The sequence below is a fragment of the Drosophila navojoa genome, chromosome X, assembly GCF_054131105.1.
Source record: "Drosophila navojoa isolate 15081-1374.11 chromosome X, UAZ_NAV_1.0, whole genome shotgun sequence".
NCBI lineage: Eukaryota > Metazoa > Arthropoda > Insecta > Diptera > Drosophilidae > Drosophila > Drosophila navojoa.
Genome location: NC_142895.1, coordinates 12,363,151 through 12,378,583, shown reverse-complemented (window position 1 = coordinate 12,378,583; position 15,433 = coordinate 12,363,151). Strand labels below are relative to the sequence as shown.

At 38.1% G+C, this 15,433-nt stretch overlaps 1 protein-coding gene across 2 annotated transcripts; it reads right to left on the bottom strand.

Annotated features, from left to right (window-relative positions):
* Positions 1–1,139: 1,139 nt before the first annotated feature.
* egh (beta-1,4-mannosyltransferase egh) lies at positions 1,140–15,224 on the bottom strand. Of its 2 annotated transcripts, none has more exons than XM_018109405.3 (3): positions 14,100–15,224; positions 3,786–5,132; positions 1,140–3,153 (listed from the first exon to the last, which is right to left on the bottom strand). In XM_018109405.3, exons 2-3 carry the CDS (start codon positions 4,587–4,589, stop codon positions 2,581–2,583), a joined length of 1,377 nt encoding a protein of 458 aa, XP_017964894.1. In that variant the 5' UTR covers positions 4,590–5,132; positions 14,100–15,224; the 3' UTR covers positions 1,140–2,580. The 2 variants fall into 2 exon arrangements, with proteins under 2 accessions (XP_017964894.1, XP_089119402.1); XM_089263276.1 differs by lacking the exon at positions 14,100–15,224 and adding an exon at positions 11,899–12,058.
* Between the last annotated feature and the right edge of the window lie 209 nt (positions 15,225–15,433).

Sequence of the window (15,433 nt, the reverse complement as noted above, 5' to 3'; positions counted from 1 at the left end):
TTATGGTTTCTAATTCGTGTTCACTAGAATGAATGAGATAGTGATATAGTGCACGAAAGAGACGGCATTCATTATTTTATAATTATGATTGTTTTATATTGATCTGTGCGAAAAATGTTAAATTATATATATGATAAATATACTATATATATATATGTATATCCTAATTTTAAAGAGAATAACAAAATTAAATATTTTCAATTTTATAACAGTACTTAATTTTATTTACAATGTAAGAAGCAGCAGCTGGGGTTTTTGCGAGAAGCTGCCGAAAGGTACCTTCAACACATATATTCAACCCATCGCTTGGGGAGTTTACTAGCTGTTTAATCCGGAAGATTCTCCCGACAGTAAACACAATATTCGGAAGCCTTCCACTCTCGCCCAAGCGCAACAAGTCCTTCCCCCTCTCCAGCCTATCGCACTTCTGCTTGAGTGCAAGGTAATGCGCCTTGTGTAGCTTGCGTTTGAATTGCATCGCTTTTAACTTATTCTAGCAATGTGACGAAGCTGCAACAAACACGTCGAGCGCCCCAGCCGTAGTAAGAGTAGAAGTATTAATATCAATTCGATTGATAATCAGTATTTGCCGCCATTTATATGTTTACGTTTTCAAACTGAACAAATACCGTTGCTATCGACTCAATTTGGTTTTAATAGCAGCAGTGGTGTGTACACACTGGCCGTATGACAGCCCTGCAGCTCACACGCTGCTAAATTCCGTTAGGCTATTTGAATTTATATTCAAATTTGTTGTCTTAACGCATATTTTAGCTACTTCTTGTATGGAGTTAAAATATGAATTTTCGTCTATCATAAGCCAAGGTAAAACAGGAAAAGGCGCTCAAGGCTTAGTCCCTCTTCGATTGGGCTTAAAGGCGATGCAGAAGAGAGCAGTTTCTGTTATTTAGTATAGAGGTAAATTACTAGAGAATCTTACGATATATTGTTGACACATTTTATATTATTTATATATTTTATCCATTTTTTGTTTGTTTTTTTTTTTTTTCTAATAAAACACACAAGTTGAATGTAAATTTTATTTTGTTTATATATATTTTGTTGATCATTTTATTATCATTTTGTATTTGGTTCTTTTCTTTTGTTTGCAAACATTATTATGTATTGGCATGTGTTTGTGTGTCTGTTTGTGTGTGTGTGTTCGTGTGTATGAGTTATTTTGAAGGGATCGCGATTTATAGCTGGCGGCGGCGTTTTTGGGGCTCTTTGAATATGTTTATGCAAAAGTGTGGGCGTGTCTGTGTGTGTGTGTTGATTGTGTTCCTCAAAGCACCAATAACAGTAACAAAAATAAAAATTAAAAATATTTTAATATAATTAAGAAACATTAAATGAATGCAAAAATTCGACAGGCCGCGGACCAGAACACGATTGCTATCATTCACACCGTGCGTTTGTGTGTGTGTGTGTCAGTGTGTGTTTGTGTTTGTATTTGATGTTAAACAAATTATTCAAGTTTGATCTGTTCTCATTAAGTTGAATATGCGTTGTGTATGTGTGTCTCTCTCTGTGTTGTGCGTGTGTGTGGGTGTATAATAAATACGAAATGATTTAACAAATGAATAAGCAAATTCTGCTCCTTTGGATAAACTAAAGTGATGCTGGGACGAGCTTTAAGGGTCTTTTTCTTCAACTTATTTTCATTGTTTTTTTGTTGTTGTTGTTATAGTTATGCCATGTGGGCGTGTCTGTAGAGCTAACACAGCATACAAACATACATATATATATATATATATATATATATATATATATATATATATATATAATGAGAGCCATACATAACATGTATAAGTACATAAAAATCGAGGACTGCTGATGACAATGATAATAATGATAATGATGATGATGTTTGTTAATTTGGTGTGAATGATATTTAACAATTTATCAATTTACAATACATTAATGTACAAAGTTTTAAATTTAAATAATGATAATAATAAGTCTATATAAGTATACATAGATACATATACATATATATGTATATATATAAATACATTATATATATATACACACATACAAGGGCGCGTTACATTAATTTTTACTCGCTGCTACTAAAACTAAGAAAAAAAAAATTACACTTATAGAATTTATTATAAACTTAGAACTTGTTATTGTTGTTGCATGTGTGTGTGTGTGTGGGTGTGCATACATTCAGACAGTAGTATGCATACATATACATGTACATACATACACATATGTATTACTAGTTTTCTTTTTTCTCTCTAAAAATTACAAATCAATTTTTTTTTTAACAATTTTGAAAAATTTTTTTCTTTTTTCCTTTTTTTTTTGTACAGAAACTAACAACAATTAGTGTGTGTGTGTGTGTGCTTGGGTGTGTGTGTTTGTGTGCAACTTAGGCTTACAAGTAAAGATCATGACGTTGTTGTTGTTGTTGTTGTTGCTGATGCTGCTGCAGTTGTTGTGCGATTTGGTTTTTCTTGCATTTTGATTAATTATTTGCTTTGTGTTAATTACAGCTAATTAGTGGCAAAGAAAAAAAAAAACAAAAACAAAAAAAAAATAGAAGACTAATAGAAGGAGAAGTCAAGGAGACGCTTAAACCGTTTCCAGCACACGCACATCCTTCTGCACCACATAGAACTTGTGCTTCTTGCCCACCAGGCCCCAAATGACGGCCACGTTCTCGATGACGACGTTGACGGGTATCGTGCAAACGGCGCCCAGGACGCAGGCCAGAAACTTGAGCAGCCCGAAGCGGTAGAGCGAGAACGATTTGATGACACCAAACACATACATATAGATATTGATGGCCGCTATGAAGGCGCAGACAAAGTCAACGAGATTGGGGCAGGGTATCGGATAGAGGCCGGCGAATATGATGTTCGATGTGGAGAGCGGCATGGTCACCCACGAGTAGACACTGATGCCCAGCAGGAGCTTGTGCTTGAACGGTATCATCTTCGAGTGCACCACCAGGAGGATGCCCTGGAGCCAGCGCTTGCGCTGCTGCAGCAGATCCAGCAGCGTGAACGGCGACTTCTCGTACATCTCGCCCTCGATGAAGTTGAACGTGTAGCCCTGGCTGAAGGCCCGCATCGCAAAGAAGCAATCCTCGGCCACGGATCCGTCGATGCCATTGTCGAACGAAACGGAACGCTCAGCGCCAACCTAAACGAGGGGAATACAAATTGTTAATTGCTCAACGATTATTGGGGCTATACGATTGTCGATCAATGAAAATACCAAAGAGAGAACAGTCCAATGCATGGTAATAGTGATTCTATTGCTAATGAAAATTCGAATGATATATTGTAATGCTAAGCAATGCTATTAGTATTCCCATGAGAAAATACAAATATACATACTAATGCTCTTGCTAATGACAATGCTAATGCTAATAACAATAAATACTAATAACCTAGGACCAAAGCTGAATAATGATAATACAAATAGCTATACTAATACTCTTGTTAATGATCATTCTTATACTAATGCTAATGCTTATGGTACTACCTAATGCTTATAGCAATACCTAATATATAATGATCATATATAATGATCATTCTTATACTAATGTTAATGCTTATGGCACTACCTGATATATAATGATCATATATAATGATCATTCTTATACTTATGAATGCTAATGCTTATGGCACTACCTGATATATAATGATCATATATAATGATCACTCTTATACTAATGCTAATGCTTATAGCAATACCTAATATACTACCGCATTGAACGTACGCTCTCTTCATGTATTTCCCCCATCTGATCGAGGAGGTGCATTACTCACTTGGGTTACCACATAGCTGCCCTTCCAGCTGAAGAGGGGCTTGTGGAAGAGCTTGAACTGCAGACGCAGCTTGCCCATGTCATCGGATACACGAAAGCTGTCCGCCAAGGTGGTCAGCCAATTGACGACATTCTCGTTGGCATAGGTGATGAGGCCCTGGCCGAACGGATGCTTGCCATCGAGGACGAAATTGATGATGCCCCGCACCGAGTTCTCGGTGAGCAGTGTCTCCTCATCCAGATGGACGATCCAATCGTTGTCGCTCAGCACATTCACCGTGTCCTCGAGGCAGTACTGCAGGGCGCGCGACTTGAAGAGGGCGCCAGTTCGTGTCTTGTACTCCTTGGGCACGACTATTTCGCGAATGCGCCGATGCTGCGCCAGATGCACCGCCTTGTCCGTGACGACCTCAATCAGGAAGTTCTCCAGGCCGGTGTCGAGGCACGTATTGATGTTACGCAGCACATTCATCTTGACTAGTTCCGGGAAATCGCCGCGTGTGACCACGCGAATGCAGATGAACGGCGCCAACAGGGGGCTGCCCTTGAGTACGACCTTCTCGGGGAAGGCGTTGTAAAAGACAAGGCCGCAGAAATTGAACAGCACCTGGGGCAATGTGAGCAGGGTGAGGAAACGCAGTAAGTACAGCAATACGGTGGCCAGCTGGCCATACTCAGTCCATGGATCGACAATGGTGAACGAGTTCTCATCGATCTTAATACCGCCGGAGAATACTTCGCAGGTAATTATCACAGTGAAGAGCAGCGTGCAGTGCAGCAGATGTTTCGTTGTCGAGTTCATCATATTGAGTGTGCACTGTTCCTGTCCAGTGTCTTCTTGACTGCTTTGCTTTTCTTTAGATAAAAGTGTGTGTGTGTGTGTGTCTGTGTGTGTGTTCGTCTCTGTCTGATGGATTTTCTCTTTTGTTTCTCCTAATGCTTTACTTTATTTGTAATTTTGCTTATGCTTCCTCTTCGATTCTTTGTTTATTTGGATAGCGAGCCCAGTGGGGAAATTGGGAGGATGCGGTTATACGTTATGTTGTATTTTCGTTTTTGTTTTTTGTTGTTGTTGTTATTTATTTTGGTTTGGTTTGGTTTGTGCAGAGTTTTGTAGCTCTTAGCTGGTATATACTGTATCTATGCTCTAGTTTAATATTTTCCTCGTGTTTTTTCTTTCGTTTTTCCTTTATTGTTGTTGTTTATTGCAATTGTTAATTGTTGCTAGTTGTTGTTGTTGTTCTGCTTCTTCAAGCTGTTGTTGTCGTTCAACTGTTGCCCTTGGCTGCTGCCGTTGATAATTCGCTTGGATTCGTTGCCGTCTCGCACTCGGATGAGGCACTCATTTCTATAATAGAAGCAAATTCATACATAATAATCAATCAAAGTTCGATTCCATACTAGAATGTCGCAAATCGTGCAACATCAGTAAGATAATGCGGCAATTCGATTAGTTAATATACCAGGAAAATGCCAACCAGCCAAGATAAGTGCCTTCGCCCTCGCTCGCCTCGCCCCCGCTCTCTTTGTCCTACACTATCTATGTATGCATGGATTTTAAAATAAATATTTCACAATTACTTTTTACTAATTTCAATTAACTTTGATCCAAATATGAAATTCTATTGAAAAGTAAATCTAAATCTAGCCAAGTCAATCCAAAATTCGATATTTGATATACATATATGATATATCGCTTATATCTATCGTACATAGCACATGCACATCTCTATATCTATGTACATATTACATTTAACCTTCTCAAGCGTTTCTTTTGTTTTCCGTTAGACTGAAAAGTCGTCAAAATTATTTTTTACTTATGATGGAATTTACGACTGTGAAGTGTGAAACGCCCGAAGAGGTAGACGCAGACGCAGACGCAGACACGCACACCGCACACGCACACGCGCACACATATGCCCGCACGCAAGCACGCACACTTAACCTCACCCTCAGCCTCACCCACACACCCTCACACCCTCACACCCTCACACACACACACACACACACACACACACATGCGATTCACATGTGGCTTATCAAGGGGTATCGCATGCGTAGCAACCCATAGCCAAAGTACTTAAGCAACTCTAACCAAGCAGCAACGGTTTCCCAATACCCTACACACACAGCGTATGGCGTATGGGGGCATGTATGTGCGCCATATGCAGGCTCTACAAGCCAAGCAACAACAACAACAACATAAACTGCTCTACGGAGTTAAGCAAAGACCCAGCTGATTTCTATGCAGAGTGTTTTCCATATACATGCATGAAATACAGTAGAGTCCGGTTATGACGACTCCGGTTATAGCGTCCGTACGATTATGGCGACGAAAATTCTCGTCGCCAGACAAACTGAAATGAGCAGCATACGGTTAAAGGGTCTCCGGGTTATACCAACGATCCGTTGAGCGTCGCTATAACCGGAATCTAATATTTAATGTGATATATATGTACATATATACACATACATACATGTATACATTGTAAATAGTTTATACATATATCAGATTCGGAATAGTTTAAGAGTTTATCATCTTCCATTTTCATTTCATTCCATTCGAGCAAAGGATTTTAACGATATTATATATATTTATATTATATATTTCAAGATATTCCAAAGTAAAAAGCAGAAAATATAATATTTTTATTATTATTAATAGTATTATATATGTATATATGTATATGTATATCATACAACTTGCATCATCTAGATCTTTATAGTAATACCTATGCACTTCAATTTGAGCTATAGTAAAAGATCTTGGGCATATTGTATAAAAGTTAGTCAACTTGAATTGTAAGACCATTCACATTAAAGATAATGATAAAAGTATTCTGCTCTCCCTTGCCCTCGCCCTCTCTCTCTCTCTCTCTCTCTCTCTCGCCCTCTCCTTCTCTCTCTCTCTCTCTCGCCCTCTCCTTCTCTCTCTCTCTCTCTCTCTCTCTCTCTCTCTCTCGTTCAATTACTTTTTTTTTGTTATATAGTTTTATTGCTGTTGTTTTTTTTTGTTCTTACTGTTTGCACCGAGATTGGGGCAGTAAAGAGTGCCTCCACACACACACCCAGATAGATAGACACACACACACACATACATACATACATATATGTATAAAATGATATATATACATTGGATATATGGAGTCCAATTTACATGAGGGCAAATAGTTTCGCCTTCAACAATTAAGAAGTTCAAATGCCATCGATTTGATTATAATTGCTGTCATTGCTGTTGTCATCGTTATTGTTATTGTTATTGTCATTGTTGTTGTTGTCATTATCATTATTATTATTATTACAAGTGCTATTATTAGTAGTCAAAAGTTGTGCAGGGTTAACCAAAGTGCAAGTCCAGTTCATCCAATTAATGAGCAATAAAAGCAAGTGAGAGCACTTCAATTGGGCATGCTCGACTAGCGGATACCTTACACTTGACACTTCACACTTCAGCAGAATCTATTTAACAAACCCGAGAGCCCAATGCTATTGATAATATCTATAAACGTATTTATATGGATCGCTTTGCCGCTCCTGCTTTATAGAGCTCAAGCAAATTATTGTAGCCCCATCCATATATGTATGTGTGTATCATCATCACTTCCTATCATATCTACAGGTGCTACGAAAATTCCCCAAGAGTGACAAACGCCTTGCGTGGGTGGGAATTTTCCAATTCCTTTGATTTATTTATTTTTCCCTTCTTTATTTTTTTTTTGTTATAAATTTTAATTTGGTCGAGTCTATTTGAATTGAGTCGATAGAATCGATAGAGCGGCCTTATGGGTATTATTAGATGATAGCAGCCGGCCGTAGCTCTGTGACTCAAAAGCTATCCCAAACAAACAGTTAGTATACCAAATAAATGGGGCATGACTAATTAACTGGGAGCTTTTGGCGAAATTTATCAATGTCTTTCCTAATGGGGCATTACACGATATTTATATTTATTATTATTAATATTATATCAATATTGGCAACTCAATCGACGTCTATGACTAAGGGGGGAAAACCTGAACAGCTGCAATAGGCACAGATAATTATTTATTTTATTATATATTATTGATAAGTAAATATTGATTGCCCTTATAATTGAAGAACTGATTAAAGCCAAAATATAGTCGGAGCTGCGTAATACTCGCCTTCCTCAATCAACTCAATCATCTCTAACTCTCATTCCTAGAGCCAATATACTCGCATCGAAATCTGAATCAATTAAAATTTTGAGACAGTCCAAATTTCCTAGAATTGAATCACTTTGAAGCAATTGAAAATATTCCCAAATTTAGATCCATCAAGCATACCTAGATGTACATATATAAATAGCCAGCATTGTCTACAGTTCATTTTTATCGTATCGATAAAGTCGCAAATTAAATATAGTTTGCGATTTGTTGTTTTTTTTTTTTGCTTTGATTTTAGGACCCCCTCGAGTGAATTTGCTCAATCAATTATTATATTATGGTTAGCCCAATGCTCAGTGCCTGTTGCCTAATGTCTGATTCGCCCAACGACGTCGACGACGGTCACTAGGAATTTGCTGGGCGTTACGATAACCATTACGAGCCCGACAAAACTCAGCAGAGAGAGAGAGAGTGAGAGAGAGTGAGAGAGAGAGGGAGCTGGCAGACTGATAAGCAGCAAAAAGTATACATCTTATATTTATATAGTATATCGTATAAAAGCAAATATATGATAATCTATATATACATATATGTATATACGTATATGTGTTTAACTTATATATATTTATAATTTGATGATTAATTGTCGCAGTCGCTGCGAGTGACGCTGGTCTTAACGGGCCTGACGCTCTTTTCACTAGTTAATTTCGCTTCAAACCTTAGCTCTTCCCACTTATCACAAATGGGCGTGATTTTAGCCATATGAGTGAAATATTTCATGTACAAGTAAGTAAGTTTTAAGTATTTTAACTACAAATTGTTCGTTTTGAGGACATCAGAGATAAATAGATATCAAATATACATTTTCTTTGAGTTGTATATAGAATATGTCGTATATGTATATAGAGATCATATCTATATATAGCAAATGTATATATGTATGGGCTCTGTTTGTCTATAGTCCATCTCCTTACATCTCCATATATGTATATCATATTTCTATCAATATGTCTATCTATATATCTACATATATCTATACATCTATCTATATACTATACTCATTCTCTCTCTGTCTGTCTATAACTTCCATGAATTCATATTTTTCTCAAAGCCGCTGCAAATCAAAATTTTTACCAGAGCTAAGACAGAGTTTCACCTAAGTTTCACTTTTTGGCATGAATTTGATTCAAATAATTGTTGTATATATATATTTTTTTATTGATATTTTAATTTATAAGTTAGCTTCATTTATCTTTGGGTTCGAGCTCGTTCACTCTTGTGACTGAGTTTAACCACATACTTCTCACTGATAGATTCGAAATGCTAGCCCAATGAATCACTTAAGTTACATTCCATTGCATTAAGAGGGAAAACTAACCTTTGTAAGCGCTCCCTCTCACTCTCTCACTCTCCCTTATAGTGGACAATTAATCATTCAACAATTATGATAGTATATATGCTTTGTATGCTTAGTATATATACGCATAAGTATATCATTTAATGGAATCAAAATCGATTAAATATTGAGGCTGACTACCTCGTTTGTCGCTCGAGTCAAAGTTTATCAGCTCCTCGGTTCTCGGTTCTCAGTTCTCGGATGTGACTGGGTGAATCATCACTCGGTGCTGCCTGATCGACTCAGTGTCTCAGTTCCTGTCCGATAAGTGATATACGCATACCCCTTCGAAAACAGCGCCTGCCCGGTCGACTCTCTGATTGTTTCTGCTCGTTCTCGGGGGCGTAATGAACTTGAATCACACGAAGGCGATAAGCGCAATACAGATGGAAACCCATTCAAAGTGCAAACGAGAAATAATGCCAACAGACGTTAATAACAATGCCAACGAAACCAGTCCGACCAGGCAATGTCTGACTGGCAGATGCCCAGCTATCTGGCTCTAAAAGTGAGTTACATACTCTCCCTGTATTGGGTGAGGGGGGGCTGTCGATATATAGAACAAATTTGATGGATCTAGCTAATGAAACTTACCGCATTTGCTGAAAATAACTAAAGCTCACTTCTATTTTTATTGGCCGAACAAGCGACCCACTTGATCGTGATTAAGCAATGATATATATATATATATATATGTATATATATATATAGTACATACAGGGTATATCGGTCAGCAACAAGTGCTCAACTAAATACCTCACAATGACTCCTCATTTACTGATGACGCGCGTGCTCTAAGCCACTTGAGAATCCTGAACGAAATTCAGATTAATTTGCGACCTTGGACGCGTCTTATCGCGTCTTATGGCCGAGTATATCAAACGAAAAGAAAACAGTTATAAAACGTCTTTATGACTTTTGGGTTATTATTATGTATTTCGTGCTCTTGGCCAAATCATTCAAAAATTCTCAATTGTCGGGAACAATCGCACTCGATCCACTGTTGTGTAACATCCTAGAGAGGAGAGCTCTTGATTATTTCTTGTAAATGGAATAAGTTTGCCTTATCAGACACAAATATAGCCAAGTTTCTGCAAGACCTTACGGAATTAGATAGTCTGTAGGCATTATTATCTTAGACAACTTTTGCGGAAAAGATTATTTTATCAAAATTTGTTGACAATATCTGCTATGCTTGATTCGTCAAATTGTTATCAAGTCTTAAAATATAGCGCTTTTATAGGGTATTTAATATAGACATGCACGAATTTCACTATCGATAGAAGCTCAACTGAAACCTAAAAAAAAAGCTGGCTAAGCAGCAGGATTTATTTTTATGGGTTCCTTGCTAGAAAGTAAATCCAATTGTAATACATTTAATTATGCATATGTATGTATCTATATTCACAGTTCCCTAAGACTATCCTTGATTTATTTGAACTATTTAAGATCTGTTCTGAATAAAGAAAACCAAAGCTAGCGAGTGTTAGCTCTAGTAGAGGTCTACTGTAGTAAGGTATTCCTCAGTAATATACATATTTTAACTCTACAAGTTTTCGTGGAACAAATGTTAAGGGAATTTCTTTTAATATTCTGCTCGATCGCAGCTACCCTGCAGTGGGAATGCAGGGTATGGGCACGTGACGCTTGACTGAACACCGGTAGTGCATCAACTTGTTGTTTTTTAAGCTCTTTATTGTGACTGCTGTCCATTGTTATTGTTGTTAAATGAAAATCATTTTCGCACGAAACACACAACAAACAAAAGTACTTCGGTGCGAACCGATTGACTGGGCGATACCCTGAACAAGGCAGCCTATCGCTGATTTCAGTTAGTACAAAGCAAATATACCCACTTGGCTCGATACAGATTTACAAGGGTATTCCGAAATGCAACAAACCCAGGGTGCATTGTCTAAGAACTAAGAACAATATGTTGCTGCAAAGCCTAGCGCACAAAAGGATTCCAGTTTGTATATATGGCAGATATACTACAAACATATCTATATAGCTGGATATTACATAAGCACAATTATAGCTGGGGGAATTTCCGGCGACAGCGGCAACAACAACAGAAACTGAATACCTGTAATTAACAGGGCAGGCAATTAAACGACCCATAAGCCCAACGATCGTAAAACTAATATGAGTATACTATATATTATGTATATATATGTATAATAGAATTAGGGGCGTGCACACCTAATACAAGAGTTCTATATTAAAGATTGTTTTTTAATACTTTTAATACAATATAATATCTAGCTTTTGTTTTTTTCTGTTAATATGTATTAGTTTTTAGATTGAATATAAGCTTCTCCGTATATCGAATAGAAATCACGACACGTACTCCACTCTAGCTTAAAACACAAAGTTCGCTAACGAAATGATGCAGGCAGGGGGCAGGGGGGTGCAAAAACAAGTACAATTCGAGTCCATTTACAGTGCATATGCTCGTACCTAAATAATGGCTCTGTACTTGACGAACGATATTGATGACCCCGTCAGGTGTCAGGTGCGAGATTCTTTCTTTCTGTTTTTTTTTTTTTTTTTCACGTACAGACGTTACAAAGTTTGAAGTTTCGTTTACCCACCCGTTGCCGTTGTTGTTGTTGTTTAACAAGACATTGCGTGTTGTTGTTGTTGTTGTTGTTGTTTCGTTAAATTTTCGCGCGTTTCGCTCAGATTTGCAAGTTCGTTCGTAATTTTTATTATTATTATTATATATATATATTTTCTTTTTTTGTAGGAGCTTCGAAGCTTGAACTTCGAAGGCAGCCGTTACACTGAGGCGGCGGCGAAGAGAGACTCCCACAAAATGGCGAGTGGCTACTACCAACCATGAGAGCGTGAGCGAGAGGGCGAGAGAGAGAGACCGGAGAGCGTAAGCGACAAAGAGATGGAGCTAGCCCGCGTTTAGCCGACTGTGTGAGCATGTGTGTGTGTGTGTGTGTGCGTGCGTGTGTGAGGCAGGCTGCGGGCTTATTGTGCATATGTGTACACAGTGGCGGCGCATATATTGGTGGGCCGAAGTCATAATAATAAATTAAATACGTTATCAAAGTACAACAGCGGTCGCTACGTTGATTATGAAGTTATATGTATGTATGTATGTTGGCCCGTTTTGATTCAATTGTGCATTAAATGCCGGCGCACACAAACACACACACACACACACACACACACACACACACACACACACACACACACACACACACACACATACACCTACATAGCTACAGTAAAGAGCCGGGAAAGGGCAAAGGAATCAGCAAAAAAAAAACTAATATTGATAGCAATTTATTTTGATGAAAGAATAATTTGGGAATTCATTGGAAAATATATTAACAGAAGTATATAACATATATTGCACATACATATTTATATGAAATGTTAAATGCTTCTTTCCTCAACTGTTCGTTAATGGAGCTTCCACTGTATCTTTGCACATGTGTATTTATTTTTGAGATAAATACATATGCACACATACACACATATTTATGTATGTACTTATGACTAATAACCAACAACAACTGAAACTGAAACAGTAGCAGATTAGCAATGAAATAAAAGAAATAGAGAATTAGCTGCGTTATTGGACATTCCTTTCTGGGTGGCTAACAGGTGTCCACTAGTGGGCCATTCCGCATTACTGTTATTGTTGTTGCTGAATTTGTCACGCGCCGCGCGTACGTACAGTGAGCAGCAGCTGCCCCTACCGGCCTCCCGCCTCCCTGTCTCCTGCCTACCGTTATCGCAGTAGGTTGTGCAAACACACACACACACACACACACACGGCTCATTGCGTTCACGCGCGTGTGTGTGTGTGTGCATGTGCATAGGTAGATAAGCGTCAGTGCGTACACAATCAAGGTACGCTAATTATAACTACAAACATAGCCTAAGTAACATTTGTAATGGAAGCAGCAACAACAACAAAAACAATAACAAGAAGAAGAACAACAACAACAAATACACGTACACTCGTCAAACACTGTGAGTCCGCATGTCCCTGTCACAATAATCGATAACAAAAACAAAATATTTGTAGCGTATGAATGCCCCTGAGGCCTTTAATTACTGGTCAATCAGAGCTCATCAGTGCTGCGAATTGTGTTTTTGTTTTTTATCGCTGAATTGTCTTTTTTAGTTTGCTTTTTGTTTAAGTTTAAGCCCATGGGAAACACACCAGTCAACATATAAATAGGTTAATTATTAACAAATATATTTCAAGCAAACAAATGTTCTCAGTAAAGCATTTTTAGCTTTTAAAGTGTAGCTTTTATAGCTGCTTCTCAACACTGATGGCAACGCATATGAAATGAGAAAAAAAAAAAAACACATTCCGCTAGTCTAACTTGCATTGTGGAATCCAATTGGGTTTTCTGTTAATTTTAAATAAGGTCACACTGACATTTGCCATGCTCAAATAGGAGTTGATTTGCAAGCGGAGACAGACCTAAGCATAAAACCACCCCGAAAAACTCGCTCAGTTCACACCTTAATGTACGCTTGTATGTGCATGTCGATATATTAATATGTATTTTGTTCATTTTATATAGTCACACTAATATGCAATTAATACAAAATCCCATCACTAGGGCACCCACGTTAACCCAAACACACACACACACACACACTAAGACTCTTGTACATGTATTATGGGCTGGCGACCTTGTATTAGGCGTATGATGGGCATAGACAAACGGCAAAATGTGCTAATACAGGTGCAGGTCCGTTAGAAAGCTCTCTCACACACTCGAATTGTGAATATCACTCTCTCATTCTTACTTACCATACTGTTGGTCACGAAAAACACAAATGGCTGCTTCCCAATGGAACAAGGAAGAGGAACTGGCAGGCAATGGCGCGTTGTTGTTGTTAGTTTTTTTTTTTTTTTTGTCGTTGTCGTTTTGTCGTTGCAGGAGCGGTCTTCGGTCAATAGGCGTTGCTGTGTGGTCGATAGATAAGACGCCCGGGTGACAGCCAGTCACGCACGCAATGTGGGTAAGGGCAGGACTCTCCTTGCTGGAGTGCGCACAGGGTGTGTCGTGTTTGTCTACACGCGCCTCGCGTAAACAAACGAAACGGCTACACGAATATCGATGACGCCCAAAGAGCAAAGCCGTCTTTCGTTACGATGCGCGGGCGTGCGGAGTATCTGAGCACAAGGGGACTCTGGGCGGATGCTTGCTTGTTCGCTTGCTAACTATATCTCTTTCTCTCTCTTTGCTGATGCTCTCTTGTTGCTAGCTGTGGCAAATGTCGGCGCCGATTTGTTTGGTTTATTTTTATACATACAATTCGAATGTTTCCTTGGCGTGCAGCAGCATCAACAAATCTCATTAATATTTGCGATTTTTATTGAATTCAATGAGCACACATCTTAATATTCACAAGAGCATATATATAAATATATACTATATCTCTTTTTTATTTTAAATATGCCTTGGTAATTTCTTCAGCTGCTCTCTTTGCGTCTTACACCCGGCGACAAGCGTGTGATTTTTGCAGCCTCCTCTCCTCTCTTCCTCTAGGCTGTTCAATCTTTACCCAAACCGAAGCGAATGATTACAACAAAAACACAAATACTTGGTTCGGAAAGAAAGCTAATGCAATCTGGCCAAAATTAGTTAAAACGGATATCGATCGATATTTGGCAGGAAAAGCAAACGAATGAGTTCTTTTTGTATTGGTAGATTTTTTTTTCTTTATAGAAGCGCGATGGTAGTGGCGGCACGAATATTGCAAATTGATTTTTTTTTTATTTTGTGCGAGTGTTTTCCGAAACTGTAGCTTAGTGGATGGATACTACTAGTGTTTAATTGCTTGGCGCGCACATTTTGCCGTTTAAGCACGAAAAAAACAATGACTGTTTTCCTTTTCTGAGTAATAGCTAATAAATATAAACACTAGTGCCATAAAAAAAATTAATCGATGAGTTATGCGCATCACTAGAATTGCGACAACTAACTTAACATGCGCTGTTAACACATATCGCTTTACACAGCAATCGATATTTGAAATATATCGAGCAAGGACCAACTTAATAATTGAAAACCCTTCATTTTGTATTAATACTAGCGTATATTCAAATAAAAACAATTTATAAAATGTTTATTAATTTTT

Bases quoted from the DNA above. Each gene is read 5' to 3' on its own strand.
- egh (XM_018109405.3), bottom strand. From the start codon at position 4,589: ATGATGAACTCGACAACGAAACATCTGCTGCACTGCACGCTGCTCTTC. The intron at 3,154-3,785 runs GTGAGTAATGCA...CCCCTCGTTTAG, and splicing joins GCAGCTATGTGGTAACCCAA to GTTGGCGCTGAGCGTTCCGT.